The sequence below is a fragment of the Xyrauchen texanus genome, chromosome 21 (genome assembly GCF_025860055.1).
Source record: "Xyrauchen texanus isolate HMW12.3.18 chromosome 21, RBS_HiC_50CHRs, whole genome shotgun sequence".
NCBI lineage: Eukaryota > Metazoa > Chordata > Actinopteri > Cypriniformes > Catostomidae > Xyrauchen > Xyrauchen texanus.
In genome coordinates this window covers 28,954,684-28,982,398 of record NC_068296.1, presented here as the reverse complement: position 1 = coordinate 28,982,398, position 27,715 = coordinate 28,954,684, and the positions used below count along the sequence as shown (strand labels likewise).

At 37.7% G+C, this 27,715-nt stretch overlaps 1 protein-coding gene across 3 annotated transcripts in view; it reads right to left on the bottom strand.

The window, feature by feature from the left end:
- Window positions 1-27,715, bottom strand: part of hipk2 (homeodomain interacting protein kinase 2) — a 130,923-nt gene that overhangs the window by 42,498 nt on the left and 60,710 nt on the right. For all 3 annotated transcript variants that reach the window (XM_052152029.1, XM_052152030.1, XM_052152031.1), the window contains exons 3-4: window positions 3,390-3,513; window positions 360-479 (exon numbers count right to left, since the gene is read on the bottom strand). In XM_052152029.1, the coding sequence (XP_052007989.1) occupies window positions 360-479; window positions 3,390-3,513 (244 nt within the window). The remainder of the gene's footprint in view (window positions 1-359; window positions 480-3,389; window positions 3,514-27,715) is intronic.

The window sequence follows — 27,715 nt, the reverse complement described above, 5'->3', positions numbered from 1 at the left end:
ATAAGCTTCACATTTCTGCCTTTAAACCCTCCAAAAATTGGCCCCATTCACTTCCATTATAATTGCCTCACTGTAACCTCTTTTTAAACAAAAGGAGAGAGAAGTCCAAATTATTTTTGTGGTACACAGCATTATGCCACAAATGCTGTCGATTGAGCTTTACATTTATTGCACCTGGAATATTCCTTTAATGCTTCATATTACAATTACTTTCTGCGACCCCCCCCCATAATCAAAACAAGCAAGTACAACCCCACAATTATTTACACCATGATCAGTGGAAAGATGTCAATGTTCAAGCCAAATCTAAGCCCTTAGACAGAGCAAGGAAATGTGAAAGAAGCAGGATGAGATTTTACCTTCAGTCTCCATAGAGGATAGGTGGAGTCGGGGTCTCTGTTGAAAAACCTGGTTGTTTTCGTCCCTGCACTCAACAGATACTCCGCTGGTAAGCCCTGTGTTTGAGAGATGTACCGGATCTAGTGGAAAACATAAACAGAAGTGATTTGAGATCTACAACTGATGTCATATATTCTGTGCTGAATATTGGCTTTAAGCATTTGGAAAACAGTTTTTTTCTTTAAGTCAACATTAAATCAAATTTGACCAAATTTACTTTTTAAATACACATTCCTGGAATTATTGTGCATGATTCAGTGCACATTTTTTCAAAGGAATAAAAGTCTGTCTTTATAATTTTCTTTAAAATGTAATAAATTGTTCCAGCTTTGAAACAACTTTTCATTAAGACTTTTTTAAAGTCTTAAAGGTACAGTAGCCCATTTAATTCTAACAGCCAGAGAGGGTGGAAAATGGTCACACAAAACTATATTTTGACTGTTCTTGGTGCAGGAAACCTTAACTAACATTATAAATGGACTATCAATGGGAAAATCAGCAAACAGGCTGATGGCATTTTGTCTGCCTAAAAACATATCAGTCACTCAGCTGACAAGTTAATTGACACAACCTCAACATTCCGGCATTAGAAGCTGAGTAAACCGTATCTGTGATGAATGCAGTCACCACGAGACTCATTTCCCCTGCCAAAACGTATTTTTTTTACAGGTCTGCCCGGGTGCAGCAATTACACTGACTGTCAAACACCTGAAAGGCTTAAATGCAAGAGTTTGGCAGCCGAGAGAATCCACAATAATAATAACCTCTTCAATGGCCCCAGCCAGTCAACCAATCTCAAAACCAGAGACTGAGCTCACAGCTATTCATGAGACCTTGATTACTGTGTTGACTCGTTTATGTCAATTAAAATTTTGCTCATGTTTGCTCATGCTCATGTTTTCAAAGTGTTGCAATGAGTTGAAAGTGCTGCAAGACTCAAAAATAACTTCTCAAGCTCTGTTTTTAAGTGTCAAAATCAATAGTATCCCTTGTACACAGTTGGCCTTCATAGTCTTTCTTCAACTACAGGGACTTTTATGTTTTGTTTTAACTTCTTTTTGTTATATGGTGGTCACATTAAAACTGTCTTGGAAACTTTTTTAACCATGCCTTAATTTAGTGTTACTACTTTTCAACTACCTTTAATGAATATATTGTATTGTTTTACCCTTGTTTTACTCCAGACCTTGACTTTAATCTTCCAATCTTTTCACCCAAAGGGATAGTTCACCCATAAATGAAAATTCCCATCATTTCCTCACTCTCTTTCCATTCCAGATGTGTATGATTTTCTTTTCTTCTGCAGAACACAAACTATGATTTTTAGAATATCTCAGATCAGTAGGTCCTTTCAATGCAAGTAAATGGTGGCCAGACCTGTGAAGCTCCACAAATCACATAAAGGCACCATAAAAGTAATCCATATTACTCCAGTAGATGGAATGAGTGTGAGTAAATGATGAGAGAATGTTCATTTTTGGGTGAACTATCCCTTTAAGATAAAACAATACATCATAAGAATATTTTTTATTACATTTTTAAAACTATGTTCATATTGAAAGTGCAATAAACATAAACCATAGCAATATTTCTTGCGTGAAAATGATTTCATAATAAAAATTTTTTGAAATGTGAATAGTTAGCAGACGTTAATAGCATGCTTGAGATTAAATATGGGATTTGTGGGAAAAAAAGTAAAGTAAAATCAAGGTAAATGATATTTGTGTCATATCTAATCAATAAGTAATTTTAAATAAAAAGCATAAAATATTAGGAAATATTAAATACTAGCTATGAAATTAGCCTTAGAAAGTCCATGGAGTCTGCCACTTTATTCCCAAATTTTTCCAACGTAATTTCCATAACAAATAATTTGAGATGTGATAATGAGAGCATTCTCTTATTGGACATGCATGTCCACTGTTGGACATTGTTAGTAGGCAAATTAAATAAACTAGTGAGAGAAGTTTGCAAGGCCAAAAGTACTGCCCAAGAAACACCCAGAAATGGCTTGACTAAACGGGGCAGCCGAGGTAGAATGCCAGGAGTGCTTAATGTTTGATTGTCTCCCAAACTCCTTGACAAACACAAGACATCATAAATGCTTTAAATGAGGGGCCGAATAAAATCCTATTACATTGTGGTACAAAGAGGTGGTGGGGAACAAATCTGCAAAGTTCTTTGCTGTGTTTAAGAGCTTGTTAAAGACGGTCTTGATTTGCTTAGAGCTAGAACATTAGCCCTGGGCTGTTCAATGAAGCCAGGATCTGTTTTTAAAGAGAAGGCATTGCTCTAGAGCTCAGGATCTGGGCTAATTGGGCAGTTTGTGGCATGTGTCCAGAACTATGGAGGGGCCAGAGAGAGATGAAAGTCTGAGAGACGCCACACACACAAACACACAGCACTTGAGGAGAGCTGAGGGTGCAGGGGCCTAGCCAGCAGTCAGTTGTTTTCCCTCTTTTAAGCACAAACAGTAATTGCGGGATGTTTTTACATCCATTTTTCTGAGAAAGGAGACGGCTCTTAGCCGGGCCACACATGCAAACACTCACAATCTCACACACAAAATCAAACATGTCCTCTGACTTGTTTTAGACTGTCTTTAAAATTAGTATCAGGGATTTCATTACTCAAATCTCAAACTCATTTTCCAATAAGTGATTTCTTCATATATCAAATTAATATTACCGGTATGTAATCATTTACTCGCTCATGTTGTTCTTGCTTTTTGTCAGTTTTTAGCTTGACAGTCCCTGGTTTCAATTTACATTTATTGAATGAAACAGAGCAGTGTCAACATTCTCATAAACTTCCTTTGTGTTCCACAGAAGAAAAAAACTCATGAGGGTAAGTAAATGATGACAGAAATGTACTAAGTGGAAACTTTAGACTAGGTGAACCATCATCACATGTCTGGAACCTTGGCAGCCCTCATCTCACAGCTCTATTCTGTTTTCATCACGATGTATTAAACATTAAACATGTCATACCTGGTCATACTCAGATGCTCCGGGGTAAAGGGGCCAGCCCAGGAACAGCTCAGCGATGACACAACCCAAGGACCACATGTCTATGGCCTCACAGAAGGGCAGACCCAGGATGATCTCTGGAGCTCTGCAGAAACACACAAAGAAATGAATTATCAACTTTAAGAACAGCCGGAGCAGAATAAATCAAATTTAAGACTTTTGTATAGCTATACATTCTTAAAAATAAAGGTTCTACAGATGTTCAGCAAAGAAGCCTCTTCTCTTTAAGATCCAACACGATGGCACAAAATAGGTTTTTCAAATGAGCATATTGGTTCTAGGAATCAGGAGAAGTCCTTCTGGGTTCTTTGAAGCACTAGGCCATAGATGATTTTCTAAATAACCATGGAACTAAAAAAGATTCTCCTATATAACGTACAGTCTGCTGGACATTTTTGACAAATAAACCCTGACAGGGTGCCTGAAGGGGTTTATTTTGTGATGACTGTACATTATCCTGCTTTTTACATGGCTAATTACCAAATAAACATATACATGGACATAAAATATTGATTTGAGTGAAATAGTTCAAGTATGCGAGAAGAAAGAGACTGCGGCGTAATATGAGAGACATCAAATCAGACCAATCAGAATCAAGTATTCTAGAGAGCTGTTAGAAGGCATCATAAGAACTCAAAAAAGGTTGGGCTGTTATTTTTGAGAGTGTAAACAAAATGTGCTGTAAGCGCGGAATTTTAGATGTTATAGAATTTCCACAATTAGCCACGCCACTCTTTCCAAAACCCCACACTCTAAAGATATCAAATTAGCTTAACTGAGACCGATACGGATCAGAAGCGGTTGTCAAAAACAACAGCAGTGAAATAGCGCCCTCAACTGACAACTGTTATGAGCAAAATAGCATAAAAATGGCATTAAGTCTAAATAATTCGCTGCAACTTCAATGTTATGAGAAAGAGCACAATGATTGACAGGCAGAAAGTGTCAGAGACCGCAGCCCGTGGACACATTTTGTTTGCTGTTTACAGAGTCTAGTGCTGTCACAGAAACAGGTGAGATATCTCACAACACTGATTTTATTCATATCTTTCAGGCAGTAGGATAACATTTTGCATATCTTACCATGGAAAAAAATCACCTTTAACTGACATATACTTTAAAAGATAGAGATAGAAACCCAAATGTTCAATTGTTTTAATTTCCATAGACATAATGTTTTTATACTGTACAAACTATATATTCTATCCCCTAAACCTAACCCTCACAGAAAACTTTCTGCATTTTTACATTTTCAGAAAACATAGTTTAGTATGATTTATAAGCTGTTTTCCTCATGGAGACTGACAAATTGTCCCCACAAGGTCAAAAATGTCGGGTTTTACTATCCTTATGGGGACATTTGGTCCCCACAAAGTGATAAATACATGCTCTCACACACACACACACACACACACACACACACACACACACACACACACACACACACACACAATGTGCCTGTCGGGTGCCAGCTCAGCATAAAGGCTGTCAAGGAAAAAATAATACAATCATAGGAAAGAAAATCGCAAATAAGATTTCTTTATTTTCTTAACTGTTTCTCCTAGAGAGCAATGGAATTAAATGGAGACTTTTGGTTTTCTAAAGTCTGCAAACAAATCAGAGGTTTCAATATGAACTCAAAACATTTCTCATCTCATCAAATTCTTCGAGGACCACATTTGCATTTACAGTACAATATTAGTTACATGTATTACATTATGACTGTGAGAAGCATAGCTATTAGGGCTGGATAATATTGCCTGGCACCTCACAAAATTATATGTATTGCAATACACATGTCATTATTCCATATATTGCGATACATCACATTTTCATAATTTGACTCAATGACGAATCAATTCCAATTTCAATTCCAATTAATTTGGGTATGTTTCAGTAATATACTAAAGTCTAATGAAAAGCATGTAGCTCGAAACATCAACATTTCTCTCTTGGTGAGCTCATTAAATTGATTAATGAGTGTTTACTTGCTATGAATACAATATAATGAGAAAAAGTATTTAAAAATATCTATATTTGATTCTATAGACAGAGCCCTAAAAGCAATGCTGGTCCACCAACAAGACCAGCATCAAACCAGTATAAATCAGCCAGGTCCAGTATGGCCAGCATGAACAAAGTATGTGGAGCATGATGTGATGTCATGCCACACTGCCCCATGTGCCTGCTGCTCCATCCCAAGATTCATCTCTCTCTGTGATACTGAGGACACATTATGGCCGCCACGTATGCAAATTCACATCCCACTTCCATCTTTTCTGTCTCTCCTTCCATTGCCATATGCAAAACAGACCAGCAGCTGCTGATGCAGGACTTTCAGTGGGTGTGATAAACACACACACACACACACACACACACACACACACACACACACACACACAGCACTAACCACCATCCTCATTCTCTTGCATATAAAACCTCTGCTCGTAATTCAAAAATCTGTGGTGAGAAATTCACAACCCTGTTCCAGACACACATATCACACACACACACACACACATGGAAATATGAGGTCCAATACAGGCAGATGAGATTCAGAGAGTGTGTTTGAGTTCATTTGTGGCATAGTTTGCATACCTATGTGTGAGATGCCTAGGATTATCAAGCTGTGGCACACATGTGTGTGTTTGTTTGCATTTGTTGTCGCTGTGCAGATAACATGTACTATATGCATGGGTTAAAAGATGTGTACAAGTGCAAACATCCTCTCCTGGTTCTGATATTTGCATAGCATGCCCACATGCAGAATATATACACAACTAAAGGTGAGAACACACACTCGCACACATTTACTGATCTATCTAAAGGGGAACATACCATCATTTTCTAAGGGGCACAGTAGCTACGGCAACACTGAAACTGAGAAAGATGGGTTCTACGTTTTTTTTTTTATTAGATGCACTGATTATATATTTACATGAATCTTAGCCAAAACCATCTGTCACAGGACAGATCACGGATTAAGAGATCTGATTTTGGTCATAATTTTGACAAAACACATATATAAATTACAGTATAGTTACTGCGTTTTGCCTTTGCATGACAGCACATTCTTCTACTGATTTTAAATAAAGCTAACAATAATTACAAACTACTCTAAAACAAACTGTCTCCAAACTCTAGCTAAGTACGTACACACACACAGCTGTGGGTGCTTTTTCTTGTACACAACTCCACAAATCAACATGCGCAAACAAACACAGGAGCAACATGTGTTGTTTGAAGATCTTTGCACCCAACAAGTATATCACTGCAGCATATAAAAAGAAACTTTGGAGTGTAAGTATAGACACGTGGGCTCTTGCCAGGGTGTAAATGTTTTGTGAATATGGGCTCAGTCAGCGCCTACACGGTGTGGTATGACAGACATGCACATCCTCCCTGCTTTGACATCCGTTGAGGGTCAATGTCCCCCCACTCACACAAACAAAGTGAAAGAGAGCTTTCTTCTGTCATTGACAACAGTATCGACATCCTCCTGAAGACCCAAACCACTCATATACATGCACATGCTCACACAGTTGCTAATTGTGGCTCTGACATCTGACAAATGATATTGACTGCTTCCTATATAGGGCTAATCTGATTGAAATGATCTCTGTCCACACTGACGTTTTCAAGTGTTTTCAAAAAGTTGCTAGTTCACACTAAAACGTACGAAAACTCTTAAATCACCTTAACACGAATGCAAAAAAAAAAAAAAATCGCTGTTCCAAGTACAGTCCAGAACAAACTTGTCCTCGTGCTCCATCACCGGACCGCAATAGGCCTATTTCACAAAAATGGCCGCCGAGACCGGAAGTAGGGTAAACTATTTTCCGGTGAACGCGCTATCAGCAGCAGTCGGAGAACAATGGCGGAATCTAAAAGCAGTCAGACATGTTGCGCACCTTTATGTTTCAACTCGAAAAAGAAACAACCCTATTTATCATTTCACAGCTTTCCTTGCGATGAAATGTTGAAAAGGCGTTGGATATGGGCTATACGAAGAGAGGAGGGGCCGACGTTCACAGTGAGGAAAGGCAGTACTTTTTTGTGTGCTAAGCACTTCACGGAGGACGAAGTCTGTGTTAGAGAGTCCGACAAACAAAAATGTTCATGCCTCAGTGTGTTAATTATCAGTGTGTCTTATCTAATGTGAATATGTATTGTATTAGTATTTGGAGATTACCTCCATATGCTCTATACAGAGTAGACTGCACACAGCTCCTACCAGAGGCTTTCGGCTTGCGCACTGGAGTGATGCCCTGACAAAACATGTATATATTGCATTTGATTGTAATCTGATTTGCACATGCATTTTACATACTTTTTTTTATTTATTATTTACTGTTGGCTAAATTAAAACTGTTTGAGGAGTTTGTTTTTTATACCTGGGTGCGTGGCCTATGCCATGTCTGCTGTTTGCTTGTGCAAGCAAGGGCAGCTGGAACATTTTTGGTTTCTAATGTGCTGTCTGGTAAAGTAGTGCAACCAGGTGGTTGCACAAACTTCTTCCAGCAGCACAAGTACAAGTATAAGCTGCCATTTGAGGTGGATGGTTAGATTCAAGCGTGATCTGGAGAAAGTGATAAAGACTCATATATTTCACATCTTTATTTAACTTTTGTGTGTTGTTCATTTAGGGTGTACACTGGGATTTTTTGGGGACATACAAAAATGTTTTTGTAACTTTTTAAAATGTAATATCATTAGTGTAAAATTAGTTTTTTATTATTTATTTGCCTTAATTTCATTATTTTCATGTTTAGATAAAATAGCAAAGTTAAATTAAATTTACTGTAAAGATGTACAATTCTTAGTTTCATTCATGGTGATGACATGAAAATGAGCCATAATCTAGTGTAAGATTGCTGCACTCTCCTGGACAACTAAATAACATGATTTTTTTTTAAAGCCACTAGATATCACACATACAATCAGACATCATTTCTATTTATTTATTGATTTTGTGGGTGAAGATTGGTATAGTAAGTGTCATCAAGTGCAATGCCATTTTAATGAATGTAACATTGTTTTGTTTTTTCTAACTATAGCTGCTGACGTTACTATTGATACTGAGACAAGTAGAATTTATCTTGGTTATCAAAAAATATACCATTCATCATTAGCTAAATCCAGTATGTATTTACCGCAAGTTGATGTGGTTCCTCACGCTTTCTTAACGACCTATAACATCTGGCCCTAATTACCACTGTCCCTGCAATAATATTTGAGACTGAAGTGTCCAAATACACACAAACATGGTTAAAACTCGGTTTTTTTTATTACACCACTTTGAAATTCATCCATAAAACCAACAAAAGGTAAATCGCCTATCGTAAATAATAGATACCTTGGTAATCAAAAATAAATTGCTCAAAAAAGAATTTGTAACCTTTGTCCAATTTTGATCGTTTCACATCTCCCTGAAAAATGTCAACAAAACGGACAACATCGGATATATGTACTTTTGGCAAGTACATGAATGACTGAGAAAAAACACGCTGTTCACAGTCCATTTTGCGAAGAATGTCCAAGAATGAATGGGGATCGTAGAGAGCGGCGGCGCGACCGGAAGAGTCGTTACCCTACTTCCGGTTGCGATCGCCATTTTGTGAAATAGGCCTATTCAGAGTAAAATTCCTATCGCCTTTGAAGGATCGCAATGTGAAGATTGTACAAAGTAACATATATCTTTAACAACGCTATCAAAGTGAAAAGTAGGCACAACAACACCGCTTCAACATGGCCGCCATCTTGATTATTTTATGTTGAATGGATCACGACTGTGTCAAACGACAACAAATACATTATTGTTTTCAGAAATCTCAGTTTTCCCTGTCCACACTACGACGTGAAGATGCGTTTTTAAATGTATCCACTTGGGAGAGGGTTTTTAGAAGAGCTCAGTTTCGCTGTCAACAACGCAATCTCAGTGTCAATGGAAGGCCAAAATGTAGAGAAAAAGTGAATGTATTAGTGTGGACATGGCCTAAAATGTTTTACAGAACATAACAGTAACATATATAACTGTTTTGTACTTCTGAAACAAAATATATTATGTTGTTTTATATTATGTGCAAAAATAAACCATCACATCTCTTTCCAATATCAGCCTAATCCAATTGACACCGATAATTTACAAACCAGCTTTTATGGCTGATACCGATATAGTCACAGATTTCATTATTAATCATCTGTTTTTTTTTTTTAACAAAAAGAAAACGCTCACATTTAAGCTCCAATCTAAGGCTATCCACATTAATCCGGATACATTTGAAAACGGCATTTTCACTTTTGAAACGCTCTCTGTCCACACTGGACATCGCCTTTGAAGGAATGCAATGTGAAGGTTGTACAAAGTAACATTTACCTTTAACAATGCTATCAAAGTTAATAGCAGGCGCTACAACATGGGCTGCCATCTTGATTGTTTGTGTTGAATGGATCACATGACAGCGTCACATGACAACAAATATATCATCGTTTTAAGATATCTCCATTTCCCCCGTCCACACTACATTGGAAGATGCCGTTTTCAAATGTATCTTCTTGGGAGAGTGTTTTCGAAAAGTTCCGTTCCCTCTGTCAAAAACAAAGTCTCAGTGTAGACAGAAAGCCAAAATGTAGCGAAAAAGATGCGCTTTCAAACAAAAACATATCAGTGTGGACGTTGCCTTAAATGTTTTACAATACAGTAATAAATCTAACTGTTTAGTACTTCTGAAACGTCAAATATATTATGCTGTTTGAACTGGAAAACAAAAATAAACCCTGACATTATCTGTTTCCAATATCGGCCTAATTTGACCGACACCGATCATTTACAAACCAGCTAATATAGGCCCATACTAATATAGTCACAGATTATTTGTGCATCCATAATTAAAACTCACTTTTAAATGACATTCCATATTGACATATTGTTGATAACCTCCATCTCAAGTCTCTTTGAAATAAATAAATCAGAGCAATAATAATATTTACTCTGACTCACTCATATATGACAGAGAAATGTGGTTATATTATTGAATGCTGTAAGGGAAGTGGCCCCAAGTTGAATGGTGTGGTATTCTTGTGGTTTTCCCATATTCAGCTTCATTCCTTTCCCCTTCCTCTCCTTCTCATGAAAAGAGCCCTGATCATCTGAGCAGCCCGCTTATGTCCCCCGAGACCAATTTTAATATTCATGTGATCATAGCCTGCTAAAGCACAGGAGGCCGAAAGTTTCCGGCCTGCCATTTGAATAAACATTGCGTGAGGTGGGCTCAGCAAGGGGGAGATCCATGCATCCTCCACACCTGTGACTGCAAGAGAGATGGAGTGTGAGGACATGAGAAAAATTAGACTTGGGCTCTGTTCCGTAACCTAGTGGTCCTGAGTAGACAGCATTTTAAAGGGATAGTTTTTCCAAAAATTCAAATTCTATTACCCTCATGTTGCTCCAAACCCATTGGAACAGGAGGGGATGTAAACGATAGAGACAAAACAAACAGTCCAGTAGAGTGTGAGAACGAGAACAAGGGAGTGAGGGGAAGCTGTTTAGATTTCTATCTCCACGGAGTCTGAGCGTGGGGTCATCTCCCCCCTGCGCTTCAGCAACTTACTAAAACAACCTTGGAAATAGTCCTCCCTGTTATTGCACTCTTATTGTGGGAGTGCTCTTTCATTTCAAGGCCCTGTGAACCTATCCCTCCCTCTCTCTCTTCAAAATGCAGAGGAAATCGCTGACGACGCTGTCACTCTCTCAACTCCCTTTATTCCGTCATTAGCATTCCCAGGACATAAAGAGGAGAAGGAAAACGGGAAAACGTAGAGAGTGAGAGAAGGGGAGAGAAAAAGCGAATTGATGGCCTCTTCTCTTTAAATGTCACCGTAATAAACACCTTCATGAGAGCAGGCTTTCGCAGAACTGTAGGGACTGACAGCTATAGTTGCCATAAACTGTCATTGCATCTTTTTTTGATACATTGAAAGTGACTGTTGCCGGAGACTTTCTTAAGTAAGAAAGTTAAACGGGTTTGGAACCACATTAATACATTTTCTTTGTCATTTCTACCACAAATGTTAAATAATTACTGTAGGTATTAAATATGGAGACTATTGGTGTGTTGGGAGTGTCCAGACTGACTGAAGCCCGGATAGCACACAAATGCACACATGGTCCTTAAACACAATTCATCAGCCTCTATCTGTGTCACTGACAACTTCCTTTGCGTGCAACTGAGGTAGAAGACGCAAGAAGCAAAGATTAGTATTCTGATCCATATATCACCCAGGCGCCGGTGAGTCCCGCTGAACAAACAAAAGGAGGGCAGCAAGCCATGCGGCACGTCACAGGGCTGTAATCTATTGCCCCACACATGTCTCATTCTCCTACTGCTTTTCCACCTGAGACTGCTTTTTTATTTATTTATTTTGTTACTGTCACTACTGTCACTTTTCTGTGACTGTTCTTTAAACTTGCATGGATGCTTTAGTAAATTGTGTTTAAGACAAGCATTCCAACACAGCACTTTTGAGAAAGAGAGAGACCACCTGAGTGACCCCAGCCATGAGCCTCACTCTCTTCCACCTATTCTGCCCATTCTCTCTTCCCCTTTCTCCCTCCCTTTTCTCTGTCCCTCGCTCCAGCACTCTTTTAAGCAGCCTCTGTAAGTATGTGGGTCACGTTGAGAGCTTTCTGCTCAAGGAAAAGGTCTAAAGAATGAGACTCTTAACGGACACTTTCACATTAGCTGTCAAGCCCCAAGTGAAACGCGCTACAAATGGAACTCTCTTCCCACAAGTTTCCCAGACACACACCCTAAATGAAAACAGCCTCAGACACTTCATATGTGGAATAAACAACACAGTTTTTGGTCTTTCTTGTGTGTGCGTGTGTGTGTGTAGTCTGGTAAAATATACATCATACAACAGATATAGTGAACTGTGCCATGACATGCAATTTTTGTGGTCTGCTCTGCAGTATGTTGTACAACGCTCAAACTTGTGGTTGCCGACAAGGATTTTCAATGGCAAAATAGCTCCTGTTTTGGTGTCTTTTGGAACTATTATCATCGGTTTAGTAAAAATAATCCATGCAGCCCGAGATGGTCCTTGTCTGTGTGCATCGTTGGTGCATGTACCGGCCATTGACTGTACTGTGAGAGTATTACAAAGCAGTTGTAGTGCGCACACGTCGAATACATTCATATTAGTTCGCTGTCAGAAACGTATACTTTGAAAGACAACACGGTCGGCCGGGCGCGATTCGATACGGAATGCAAAAAAATTAATTACACCTGGGCTTTAACACTAGTTCAGTCATGACAACTCATGGAAATATTTTGCATGTTAATGTGGGTATGACATACTGATAGGATATTGATACTGATAGGGTCTTGGTGTACTAGATCTGTCACATTGCTGCTGCTGCTGCTGCTGAAGAGCAAGTACAGAGACTTGTTACTGCTAGAACATACACAGACTGAGTTAAGCATGTGGACATACTGCTGCTGCACAATTAGAAAAACACAAGACATGCGGCATCAACAATATAATCCCCATTTACCAAATTTAGACAAGTGGGGCTGGGGAGGTGGAGGGTTTCAGAGAAAACTCTAGCAGTGTGCTGTTTTGAAACCAGTTTACTTGCAAACTGGGCAAATTTAAATGTTTTGCAAAGAGAGGCATGTTGATTGGCTGCCCGATTACACATCAAAGAATATATTAGCTTACACCATGTGAGCCGATTAGCTTGATATATCACATGTGAGCTAGCTGATTGGCTAACATATAACAAGTTCAAAAGAATCTATGAGCTTGCACTATTCAGGTTTTCATGCCTGAACTAAGCAATTTCAAACCCCCTCTTCTCTAAAATACAATCATATAAGGGGGGCGTTACATGGTCATTTTGCTTTTATTTTTTTAAATAAGCTAGATGAAGCTAAAGGAATAGAACATTTGACACAGACAAGATGTGAAGCTCAAGTGCGAGCTGCTGAAAAAAATCTGAGATGTGGTGCACCGGTCAAAGATATCCATCTAACGCATGAAAGCTTCTGCTGGCAGTGGCAGTGGATGGCTGAGGTTCTGAGCCCACACACCACACTCAGACTCCACTGCCTCTGAGAAGCATAAAGTCTGTTATTTCTTTCTCTGCTTCAGAGACAAAGAGAGGGAAAAATTCTCATCTACACTGACCAGATAAATCAGTAATGTGCCTCCATAACACCTCCATCTCTCTCTGTTCCCTCGTTACTCTCTCGACCCCTTTACAGCATGCGGTATAACATCTTATAAAGTATGTTAGATTTGGATTAATGAATGCCAAACTATAGTATGTTAAAAATTGAATGCCCAGATGGAATATTACTTACTATTTCCGGTGGATTTTCAAAGTACGCATCCAGTTGTGCGTGCTTTTTGGGCTAATGTGCTCACGCTATGCAAGTGAAATTTGTGTCGGTTTACTTTATCTGGAGGAATTGGTGAGGAACATAGTTAAGTAACAATGAATTCAGCTAGATGCAAATACTAACATAATTGTATGCATCAAGGTGTCTACGGAATCATGACACAATTTTATGACTGTATTATGGTAGTATGTCCTAATAATGGCATATATTGACTTATTACATACTCAAAAGCACACACTTTTTCTGTAACAGAACATGAAACTAGCCTAATCCTAAACCAGTTTTCTGGTCTTAGTTGGTTTACCACCCTGATCAAGTTGGTCTAATTTGGTGTTTTTCAAGCTTGGTTAGGCTGGGTCAACAGCTAGACCAAAGTAAACCAGCAAATCAACTTAGGGGTGGATGTTTGGGTTCGAGTGAGAGGTGTCAACATATAAAAGTGCACAAAAGCTTGAAAATAATCACACCTTTTCTGAAATCTCAGAAGCTCTGTGGTCAACCCCAAGCTGTTCCCTCCTTTCTCTTCCACGAATGGGAAACAATACCAGATACCAGAAGAGACAGACAGGCTGCGACATAAAAAGAAAGAAAGAGAGAGAGAGAGAGAGAGAGAGAGAGAGAGAGAGAGACTAGCTGTGTTTGCGTTTATCGTGCTCCTTAGAACTGAGCACTTAATCTGCCTGCAGATACGTTACACCGCAATTAGCCATGCTGTATTCTTCTGCCTTCACACAAACACAATATCTCTCACTATCTCTCTCCCCCTCACACACACACACACACACACACATACACAGGGGTGACGAAAGGGAGGATAATTACTAATAAAAGTGGAACGGGGACAACGATCGTGCTGTCATGTGGAAAAACATGCAAGGATTGAAAGGGATTCATTTTAGTGAATCGGTTTGTTAGGATGGGTTCAACATGGCATTCTAGACTACATAAAATTTGTATAGTAAAATACTTTTATAAAAATACTTACTTTTAGTTAAATACTGCTGTTTATTACCATGTTTTTGTCTTTAGTGAATTCAAGCTATTTGTTTTGTCATTAAATGCATTCCATGAGAATTGAAACAATGGCCTTGGCATTGGTAACATCTTGCTTTAACAGGTTAGCTACAGGAACATATTAAATTAATTGTGTATAATTCCATTGATTTATAAATGCGGTTTGATCTAATCATTTAAAAGAATGAGTTCTAAAGAACGATTTGTTCATAAATGAAACATCACTCTCAAACAAACCCCCAGGAAACATCCCTATGGATGTTTGTCATTACCGTTCAACACAAGGTAATTGCAATAATATCTCTGAAAATACCATCTTTGACCTTGCGTCTTTTCACATGCTGATGAGAACAGAAGGGGATACCTTCATTAATGTATGCTCTGACAGGTGATTAACTCCAACCCATACAACCACCTGTGGCCTGCAGAGTGTGATCAACTCTCCATAACAATACCATAGTTTCATCCTTCAATACACATAAACAAATTATTTCTTATTGTATTCACTGTAACCTCAGTTAAAAGAGAGTGGGGGTGTAAATTGCCTTTGTCCTGATCTGTTCATTGAAACACTATAATTGAAAACCAGCCACCACCACACTGGTAGGGTGTTGTGGATGGTTGTCTGGGCATTGCTATGCAGTTTTAATTGCATTGCTGAATAGTTGCTAAGGTGTACTGGATGGTTGCTAGGGTGCTGCTAGGTGGATGCTTATTGGCCTATGTTAATCTCTATGATATCCTGGTCTCTAGATATGGCTCAGTTCCTTCCTTCAATGTAAGTCAACAAGATTTTTCCAGTTTTATCGTACACTAGGCGGAATTCACAAGTCTTATTGCTTAAAAAACTAATAGCTATAGCTGAACTACAGTAGACAAAAGAGAAGTAAACACCATTAATACAAAAAGATGTGTGCCCACGCTTAATGCAGCTAGAGTGCATATAATTAATGAAGCTAGATTATAACGTGATGGCTCGGGACTTATTGAATCTTAATATATGTGCCAAAGTGCATTTCATATGGTGAAGAAAATTGGCAATATTTATTTATTCATTTTTTAGTTAAAGATGGATTAAAGTGAACAGAAAGGTGAGAGAGGGTAGTCTTCGCCTCATACACTGTAACAAAATAAATTTTTGATTTGATTTTGTTTTGGCTTGTTTTAATTTCCAATATAAATATCTAAAACTCCTTTAAAACAACATACCTTTTCTTTAGCAGTTATATAATGAATATAATAGATGCATTCACTTGAGAAGAAGCATATAAGATATTTAGACTTTTGTCTCTACTGCACTCGCAGAAGTATAATCAAGAGAAAAAATCATCCTTGTTCCGGAAGTAAAAAAATAGGTTAATTGAGTTTCAACGTTAACTTATAAACCTTTAAAGACAGACCTACCATGAGCTCCAAGGTTGTTCATCGATGGTATATGCTTCCGCTGAAGCCATCTGTCTGTGTTATTTCGTCTTTACTAGTGGAATTAGTGCATGGTCCAGCAGAGAAAGCTTCACCAATCATAAGTAAGCCCAGAAACGACCGCCCACTCCCATGACGAACTCTGAACGAGTCTCCCTATTCTGTCAAACTACTTATATATTTGTGTATTAATATTTAGCAATAAACGTAAACTATATTGTTTCTATACTTACAATCAACAACCTAAAATCAATAGTTTTATATACTGTATTTCCATAGTTTTTTATTCGATTATGTCATTTGCAATGCTTTATGGGATTGTACGCTGTGCCCTCATGAAAGACGGTAAGTACACAGACTTGTACCACTGTATTTTTGTCAGATTTTCAAATACTTTTTTGTCTTAAAACATAATGTAATGTTGTGATTCACCTCAGAGCTGGTTGGTTTGGTTCATGCTTTACATCTCTTTAATGGAGGATTTTATGAAAAGTCTATGGAAGAAATAATGCGAACCCAAATTTCCAGAACCCAAACTGTTAAGTAATTGGGCGGGCACTGTTGCGCTCTATTGAATTAGAAAGCTTTATATAGGCAGCTACATGGCATACTCAACTAGAATTTGATTAAAATAAAGTCTGAGTTCAGCAGACAGATCGCATGGCGATTTTGGAGAAAGAAGGTCTAAAGTTCTGCTGCTGAAATGTTGTGCTTGACCAAATTTAAAACACTGCCCCCATTGGCAGAAGCTGGAAATGCTATGGAACTTATGGGCATGTGTGAGCTCCAGTTTCAGTGTGAAATGTCCACAGAGAGAGAGTTGTATTTTTAGCTGTAATAAAGTCAAAATTAATGCATATTTCATTAACCCTACACCCTAACCAAAACCCGAACCCTAAACCTAACCGTCAGTGCAATAAAAATGTAATTTTAGAGAGAAAATACAGCCTTTGAATCGTGCTCACCATTGTTTGTGTGAATGTGATACTTCCTGGTTTCCATGGGACCAGAACTAGTCTCTTGGAGGTTGCTCGAGCCACAAGCTATTAGTAGTGCCAGAGGGAAACAATTTCATGCTTAAATTTATGCAAAAATGTCTGATGGGATATGACAATTTTCTGTAATTCTGCCTTTTAGCTCACTAGGTTATAAACAGAGTCTGGATAGCACATAACTGCTCAGGTGCTCAGACACATTCCTCTTCTTCTTTGTGCGTGTGTGTGTCACGCAGATTTTATCATGACTGGCTTTTGCTCTCACACTCTGTGGCACAAAACATCTGGACAGATCCTTATATAAGGCAAACACTGAAAAAACAAAACAAAATAAAGCAGCCAATATCACTAATGGCACTGATAACAGCATCAAAGCGTCCTTGAGCAAGTAATGACAAACCAAACAGGCTGGCCCGCTCTGGGAACAGCAACTATAAAGAAAAGGCATTAAAACGGTGACAAATTGCCCGTCATTCTAAACAAGAGCCCTGTGTAGGCAATCTCATAGCTATGATGTGATACAGGCAGGCATGTGACAGCTCTAATTTAGAGATTTGTGGGGAGAAAAAAACAGGTGTCACTTCCTTACGGATACACCTCTATGGTCTAGGCTCTAGGGGAACTATCAGTCTCGTGAACAAAGGAGCAATAATAAAGCCCCGAAGACAGAGGCCTTTCCGGGGCGAGAGAGTGTTCTGGAATCGCAGTCCGAGGTAGACGGCTCCTGTGGAAGTCAACTGGCATGTGTTGAAGCAACTGTTGCACCAGCTGTGTCCACAGTGGCGAATGTAACCTGTCTATTTCAAAAACATCACACAAAGATGGCTTTGTTTACAAGACCCATTGCCCTAAAATTGAAAAAACTAAAACACAGGGTGTTGAGTCCTTGACACAATCATTTCAATGAACATATTAGCAAACACCTTTTAATGCAGATTATTTCGCTTTTCATTATTCATGTCATTGAACTAATGTACTACTTTGTGTACAAATCATTTTGCTTTATTTGCCACCACTGTCAAACAAATGCCTATAAAAGAGGGTTGATGGAAAAATAACTAAAAAGCTTGGCAGAGGTACAACAAAAAAGGGCGTTCACACTGACAGTAAGTGGCAAAAAGTAATTTACCTTTAATGAGAGTTGGCGATGCGACAAAGTTCCGGACACAAAAGACAGCCGTACCTAAAAATGTTTACCTTAAGTTCACAACAAAAGGTCAACCATACCATGAAAAAAAGTTATAATAACAAAACTCTTAGTCTATATTTTACTGAAATAATTTTAAGGAATATTAGATTTTAAGGAAAATGCAGTATTTATGCACCAGATATGAGATATATATATATATATATATATATATATATATATATATATATATATATATATATATATATTTTTTTTTTTTACCATCCATCAAAAGAGGGATCAAAACTTAAATCAAAGAGCACACATTTACACTGTAAAACTTCCTGCTCAAAATAATTACATAATTTTGAGTAGGGAAAAATAAATCATACAAATCCATTCAAATAAATGAACCTTGATGAGTATTTAGAACTTTCTCTTTCTTTCGAGTTCACTAAACTGACACCTTTTAAGTAACCTGAATTGTTTTATTGTTTTGAGGTTTATTAACTTAAATTGAACTGAAATTGGGTAGGGGATTTCTGTTTTCCAGCATGCTTTGCATGGCACTCGAAAAGGAGAGTAAATGTTCTACAATTTTGCTTTACGTGCTAAGTAATTGTTATGCTAATGAAGTGTTTCCAATTAGCATGCATTCAGCATGCTAACATTAGCAGTACTAGCTAGTTCTAGCTAGTTAGGTTCCCTCTACTTTAAGCATTTAACTTGAGCTTACATCGTAATTTGAAGTTCAGCCAAAGAGATACATTTAAAGTTTAGTGACATGAAAATGTACGAGTTAGTTTACTCAATATTTCAAGAGCAATTAACATGATGTGTAGTACAAATTAAAAATCTGAAAGTTTTATTAACTTGTACTTGGGAGTATATTAACTTATTAATTGATTGTCTCCAATTATTTGACTGTTTCTAACTTGTAAGTGTTTACAGTGTATGAAGTTACTGCACTTCAGTGATTTTGAAGTTAAAAACTTTCTTATCTGCATAACATACAACTGGTTTGACAATAGCTTTGTACTTCAACTGGAATTGCTCATAAGCATACATGATTATCAAAGCCAATTAGATGACAGGATGGAGGATAACAAAAGTGGAGGTGACTGGTGGTATTTCCAGCTGTTCCAGAAATTTGACATCTTATCTAAACATACCAAATACTCAAGCTAGTTCAGGACAACACCCCAAACCCACACACATATTAGAGATATGACAAAGCAAGACAAACTTAATAACAGTATACTGGCTCTGAACTATCCCTGGAGATTCCTGCATGCTTTATTGCGAGACACTGCACATCTGACAAACAGATCTGCATTCTAAAGATTCAAGGAGAACTAAGACACCAGCAGGTGGAGCAGACACAGGGGTGAGACAGAGAGAGAGGCAATAGAGCAGAGAGACTGAATGGGACGGATGGAAAGAGTGAGACAGATCTGTAGACAGCTGTGACAGTCTGGGAAAGATGAGGAAGGGCGAGTCAGGGCTGTTCTGTGAAGTGCAGAGAGAAGGGTGGTGTTCTGGTCATCTCTGATCTGGACAATTACATAAGACACCATTAATGAGAGATGAAAAAAGGAGGAAGTGAGTTGAAGAAAATGAGTAGAATAAAGAGAGCGAGAGAGAGTATGTGTATAAGGATAGTGGAATAGATGAAAACAAACTGGGTGCTGAAAGACGGCACTTTGGCCCTCAGACAGGAAATTAGCTGGTCTGTCTCGTACCCCAGGACAGAGCGGGATGCCAAGAGCACAGCTGTATTTTTCTCTCTGCCTCTATTTCACTCTGCAACCCTCTCCTATCAGCCAGTATTTTTAGTGGGCAAAGAATACAAACACTAATGAATCGAGTGAGTTTTATTTCTCCCTATGTTTAGAATATTAAATTACACTTATTATTGAAAGTCTTATTCAAAGCGTACATTTTTTTAGTGTGAGCTGAATTGAATGTAAATGGGAGATGGAGGCCACCCATGTTCAAACGTTACCTCTGTCTTTCATAAAGCACACAAGAGTCATCATGTTTTATGTTCTCAGAAAATGACATTGCCCATATTCTGGTTTTAGCTTTAGGTCATGAGTATGTTCACCTAAAATTTACAATTTATATTTTATGACATTCATATTCTTGGCAGATGCTTTACTATAAAATAATAATAATAATTTTATCTTCAATCGACTTTAATCGAGTCAACATATATATTTAGTATATATATATATATATATATATATATATATATATATATATATATATATATTAGGGCAGATAATCGATGCCTACAATTTGTAATTGAATTAATTACATGATATGTTGATTAATTAATCAAATGAATAGCAATTAATTGAACATATTTGCTAAGAAAGGCCCTCGAATAAAAATCATTTGATATGTTATGATTAAATAATTAAATAATATATTTAATTATAAATATAATATATATATTAATTATTAATTAGAATTATTATAATATAAATTCAGAAGATTAAAATGCATTACATTATTGCATTACATTATTGTAGTATTGTATTGTACTTTAGAAGGCAATTTATTGTTTATTTCCATATTATTGAACTTAATCCTATCATTGGTAATCATTTTTACATTTGTCAATCTGTCTTCTATCATTTATTATAAGGGCTTTTCTACATATATACAGCACACACACACACTCACTCACTCACTCACACACACACACACACACACACTCACTCACTCACACACACACACACACACACACACACACACACACACACACACACACACACACACACACACATGATAGATAGATAGATAGACAGACAGATAGATAGATAGATAGATAGATAGATAGATAGATAGATAGATAGATAGATAGATAGATAGATAGATAGATAGATAGATAGATAGACAGACAGACCACATTTCTCTGATTGTATTTGCTCATGTCAGAAAAAAGGAGTAACTATCGTTCTAACACTTTTAAATTGTGTACCTGTTTAATGGCACAATTCCCAAAAAAAGAGCTACCGGTCAAAGGCCAGTAACACCATTTTAACTCACCAAAGGCAATTTTTTTTCATGCCAATAGTTTTTTCTGGATCCTGACTGTACCAGTCCAGTGTAGAAATAAGATTAAACCACAATGTGTCAAAAGAGCTATAACCTCCAGTAGACGGCTGCAGACACACACACACACACACACACACACACACACACACACACACACACACACACACACACACACACACACACACACACACACACACGTTGTGTTTCCATGTTTTATGGGGACTTTCCATAGACATAATGGTTTTTATACTGTACAAACTTTATATTCTATCCCCTAAACCTAACCCTACCCCTAAACCTAACCCTCACAGAAAACTTTCTGCATTTTTACATTTTCAAAAAACATAATTTAGTATGATTTATAAGCTGTTTTCCTCATGGGGACCGACAGAATGTCCCCACAAGGTCAAAAATTCCGGGTTTTACTATCCTTATGGGGACATTTGGTCCCCACAAAGTGATAAATACACGCTACACACACACACACACACACACACACACACACACACACACACACACACACACACACACACACACACACACACACACACACACACACACACACACAGAATATCCCCTCTCTTCAACGACTGATTTTTTAATTGGACAGCCTGGCCATTCTAATCATAGGTGCTATTATTTACACGGCTATCAATCCATGCATGGGCTGGGCTCCCTGAGCAGCTTATAATGACTCTGATTGATTGCTGAGACATAAGATGAAATAACATCCACCGAACCCCCCCACCCCCCCGGCAACATTCCCCTCCTAAAACACATCCATACCTCCTTCTCTTTTTCAACATCCCCCTATGCTGCCGACTTTAAAATACAGCCTTCTATCCATAATCGTCTTGTCTTTTAACTTTAAAACCTCATGAAATCTAAATTGACTAATTTATTTTCTTAATGCATGTTCCTGGTCTTACTGTGAATGATTTATCAGTGCACAATACTTTAAAGAAAAAAAATAAGAAAAAAAAAAAAAAAATTTTAATCTAGAATATCCTGTTTCACTTTGAAAAATGACACATTTTAGAAGTAAAATGGCTTGTGAATGAGATTTCATGTTGGCTTAATCAACTCTCCAATGGTTGCTTACGGTCACCCTTTTCTAAGCAGATATGTTTCTCTCTTCAATTTTTTTAACTTTTGAATTGAAGACCTTGAAGTAAAAACACAGGTGGTAAAAAATGTTCTACCCTCTATTGACTGTAAATTTCCACTGCGTCTATAGTATGTGGCATGTAGCATGTCTCCTAACACTGAGCCAGGTAGTAAATTACATACTGCCCGCATGGACTGAGAGACATAAAACACTTCCAGATTGTGTGTGTGTTTGTGTGGAGTTTCAGTCTGCTAGCTAGAACACACGTAACTCACGTAGCGAAATGTCTGTATGTTTGGTTTGAGAGAGGTCTGTGGGGGAAAAACATGTTTACATTTGTGATCTTATCAGTACAGGTGAGAGAAGGAGGATTTCATTCAACAGTAGTATTTTATTGGTCTAAAGGTAATTCATGAACAGCCTTTAATCCAGAACTGAATGGTACTTCAAGATGATTGGGGCAGACACAAGCGTCTGTTCACCCTAGAAAACACAGATTTTTGTAAAAACCTGTGCTGCACCCTCAAAAAAAAAATCATGCAGCGCCCAAGAGCTTTCCCCCAGACATAGATGTCAGGTTCAATTAGTTTCCCAAGCAGGTCTTCCACGGCTAGGAGTGAGATGGGAAACTCGTTACAGAATTCCTTTCCTCGCACATTGAAATACACATCGGGAGCTTTGCGGCATCATTCCAGCAAGAGGCCGGACGCGAGAATGAGGGGAAAAAAAAGAGGAAAAGGGAGAACAATGAGGAAGGGAAGATAACGGTGAGATTCACAAAGAAAAAAAGGAAAATGGGGAAAACCAAGGATACACCCAGAGGTTCTTCTCAATCAACCATTAGCAAAAGGGAAAGAGAAAGTTATAGAATGTAACTGTGTTAAACCACTTTCTTTATCATAGTTGTGGCACATGGGGAAGTGCACGTGTTCATGGAGGCATGTATGTTCGAATCTAACCTGCATCATACTGTATGTACCAATTCCAATCTGCATCTCCTTCCAACTTTCTGTCTGATCTCTACAATTTTTTTTTTTAAAACAAACATGGTTCTTTAAAGTTGAAGTGTTTGATTTCTGCCCCTCTAGCGGCACAAAAAGAATTACAAAAAACAAACCAAACAAAAAACTAAACAGAAAAAAAGGAAACAAAACAATGAAACAAAACACCAAACCGAAAAATACATAACTGAACCAAACAAAACAAAACAAAACAAAAGAATAAAAACTAAACTAAAAGCCAAACAATACCAGAAAAAACAAAACCAAATCAAACAGAACCAACCCAAACCAAAACAAAGTTTTCTAACAGGTTTCCCGTAACTGTACTGTTGTCTGCTTTTAGCCGAACAAACTGATAGTCCTGCCCCATATACTCAAGACTTTGCATGAGTCAGAGTTGCTATGTCAGGCTGGTCGGGAAGCTCAAATAAACAGCAATGTTGTGATAGCAACGCAGAGCCACAGTGTTTACACTTTTTGGGAGAATCAACCAACGAATGGCTTACTCATAGTTCTCTCAGTATTTTAAGCTGAGCATCAATTTGAACATAGAAAAAATGACACACTTCATCTTTAAATTTCATTCTGTAACCTTCTCAGCTTTTCAAAATCAGAACTGTAGGAATAATCTTTTTGGTTAACTTTATTCTGGTCTAAATCTCTTAAAACTTTATGAATTTAACTGCAAAGATGGCCATGTGACTAGTCACGCATCTATACTTCCTATCCGGGACCAGCTGACAAAAACACACCTGTTAGCAGCCACACACACCTGTAAGACATACACAAACGTTTACATGCATCCAACACAAAAAGCTCCACCACAGATACATCTGCAGCAAGCTGATGTGTCTTGGTGTGTACTGCATTAAATATGACCACTAAGCACATATTGACCATGTGTGCTTAATTTAGTGGTCAGTGTGGGTCACTTAGCAACTCGAAAAGGGTTAATACCAGACCAGACTCACTTAGTAGCGGTAGAACATTTATAAGGCCAAAGCAAGCAGCATAAAGTGTGACCATCCACGAGATAGTGTGCATGTTTGTGTTAAGGAAGGATACATGTCGAATTACATTCGTACCTAATAATCAAGCAGTTCAATTAGAAGCTTTGGCTCTGGAATCCCATCGCCGTGGTAATGGTGTGAGAGGGGAGGGGGTGATGCGGGCAGTCATGGGGGACAGGGTTCCTTCCCACAATACCATTGTAACATGGCAGCCACTGTTGCTAGGTGTCATTTAAATATGTGTGTTTGTGCTCACGTTGGGGGGTCTGATTTGTTCTATGTAAATTACTTTAGTCACAGGAAATGCCTAGGCTTGTGCATAAAGTTAATTGCCGTGGCAATAACAAAGGCCTGCCTTTGAGCAGGAGGCAAATTAAACATTAGTTTAGATTTTTTTTTTTTGGAAACTGGTGGGATGTTCTAATTACAGAGAATGAAAACACCAGCACTTTGCTGCATCGCACATTTTATTTTAACAGCCAGAGCCTGGAAAAAACCAATCTGGACGTTCCTGGGGTGGCGTGGTTATTGTGAGTGGGTGTACATGCATGCATGTGTGTATTTAATCGTGAGTATGAAAACCGCATGAGAATCTTATTAGCATGTTGACCCCTGACCCTGAAAATGACCATGATGTATCCATTAACGAATAGGCTAGACTGAAATGGCTCTTTGTTGCAATGCTGAACAAAGTCATAGACATGTTGTTTGTTTTATTCCTGCCCAAATGGCAGTTTATGGGGGCATGTTTAGCTCTTGTTAGACGTTTACACCTAAATCAATGATTATTACTGCTGGAGAATGTTTAAAATGATGGACACTCTCATAAGATCAGTGGCTCAGAAAAATATATTTCTTTATACTTGGGGCAGGTTACTGCATCATGATGGCTGCCAGAATAAGAGCACATGACCAGATTATTACTACTCACTTTATCTTATTAACCCCCATTATCATGTGACAAATATGCCTGTAAATAGGGTATTTAATCAATGACCTCGGTAAACCATAAACTTTTGTCAGATGCTGTATCCACAATAACTGGTGTTACAAATATAATTGTTATAAAGTTCATGACCATCATCCGATTGTCTACTACTTTAAGAAAACACAGATGTGAACAGCTGGATGGGCCACATCCCACTGATAGTCCACTTATGGTTGACTCCACATATGATGATGAAATCATATTGTTCCCAAGGGTTGAGAACAGTTTATATACCCATGACGTATGAGGTGATGTCGGACAAGCTTGACAATTGAGATCCCAAAAGGATGCCTTCCGTGTTCCTGAGTGACAGTTTGCATGTGTCTATAGGGTTGGGAGGGTTACTTTTGAAATATATTCCACTACAGATTACAGAATACATGCTGTGTTATGCAGTGTTGTTTCTAAAACAAGATCAATCTAATTGATCTTATTTTTAGGATTTTTTGATATTTTTACAGAAAAACAATACAAAAATGATTATCAAGAATATGATTTTGGCCTAATATTAAAGGTCTTACTAGAAAAATAGAAATTATGATCCAACGTGAATTTTTTTGATAAAAGAAATGTTATCGTGCCCGTTAACACATGCATGTAAAATGGCAAGAAATAGTACCCACACCCTGCATATCTAATCCTTCATCAAGTTTAGGTGTGTGTAATGACAGAGAATATAAATTCATGAGGATATACATTTGTCTTTGATATTAATTTATTTCACTGTCACGGGCTACTTATTTTCAGCTAGAAAAACACAAGCTACAAGACTAGAAAACGAAACAATGCATCTTAGGAATTTCTTCAAACCAAGTTTGAAATATTGTGCAGCAATGATCTGTTGTGTCTTTATTCAAAGGCTAGATTGATTTAAAAAAATTTCAGATGGTGACCAATTGTGATGTAAACTGATGTAAACTCAGCGTCAGTCTTGGTTTGAATTGTTCTGGCGCAAATATTTGATGCTTCACTGCCTGCTTTAGACACAACAGTCGTGGTGTGAAAAGGCCTTTATAGACATTATAGAAAAACCTTATTAGCAGATTTCTTTTTGTCACCCAGGATTAATTTATTCCACAACCAAAAGCATCTGATAACAGGGGGTAACCGTCATACAAGGAGTAGTACTGTCCTGGTCAGGGGATCTAAAGATGGTGACCACCATGAGGGGTCAAAATGCCACATGAAGAATACATAAGCATATATAGGCCACTGAAATACAAGGTGCCTTAATCATGCAACAGAAGAATTTTTTTTTTTATTCTGAATCTGAATTATTTAGAAATGCTTATTTTCCTTAATTCCAATTTAAAAATGCAATTGTGAGATTTAAACATGCAATTATTGAAAATAAAGTGGCAATTGTGAGAAATAAAATTGCAATTACAAGAAATAAAGTCCCAATTGGCGGATATAGGCTATAGTCGCAATTACGAGAAATAAATTCCCAACTGCGAGATATAAAGTCAAAATTACAAGAAATATAGTTGCAATTGGCAGATATAGTTGAAATTACAAGGTACCATAGAAATACCTAGACTCTTTTTCTTATATCAGTGTACCTATTTACTTATAATGACTTTCATACTGTACGTATTTTAAACATATTTTTCAAAAGTACAATTAGTGTCTTTAGGGATAAAACTTTTACAGTTGACACAGTTAATTAGTGATCATTTCACATTAAAAGGGAAACCTACCAAATTAATTTGGACCTCTTTTGCAGACAGCACCATTGTTCTACCCAAAAGACCAATCAAGCTTCAATCACTGATGGGTTGTATATCATTTTCCCACTTAGAACTAAGTGTTCTTTCCTGTCGAAGTCAAGGGAACATAACAGCGTTTTGTATGTGATACTAATTCAAGGAATCAGACTGTACTGTATATCTGACAGAGGCAATACACTTAATTTATGTCACTTTATTATGATGTTTTAGATCATTATATATGTAGGAATTAAAATGTATGACTGGTAAAGGAACAGTGACATAAGCAATTAAATAAACTGCAGAGTACCACCAAGAATTACGTCACCATATCAATGTTATATTAAGTTTCAAAACTTTGGGCCAGAGTTCCAAGTGAAAACACAATTCTAATGGAAAAAAGAAATCACATAAACGCATTATGTGAAGCATTATGTTGGAG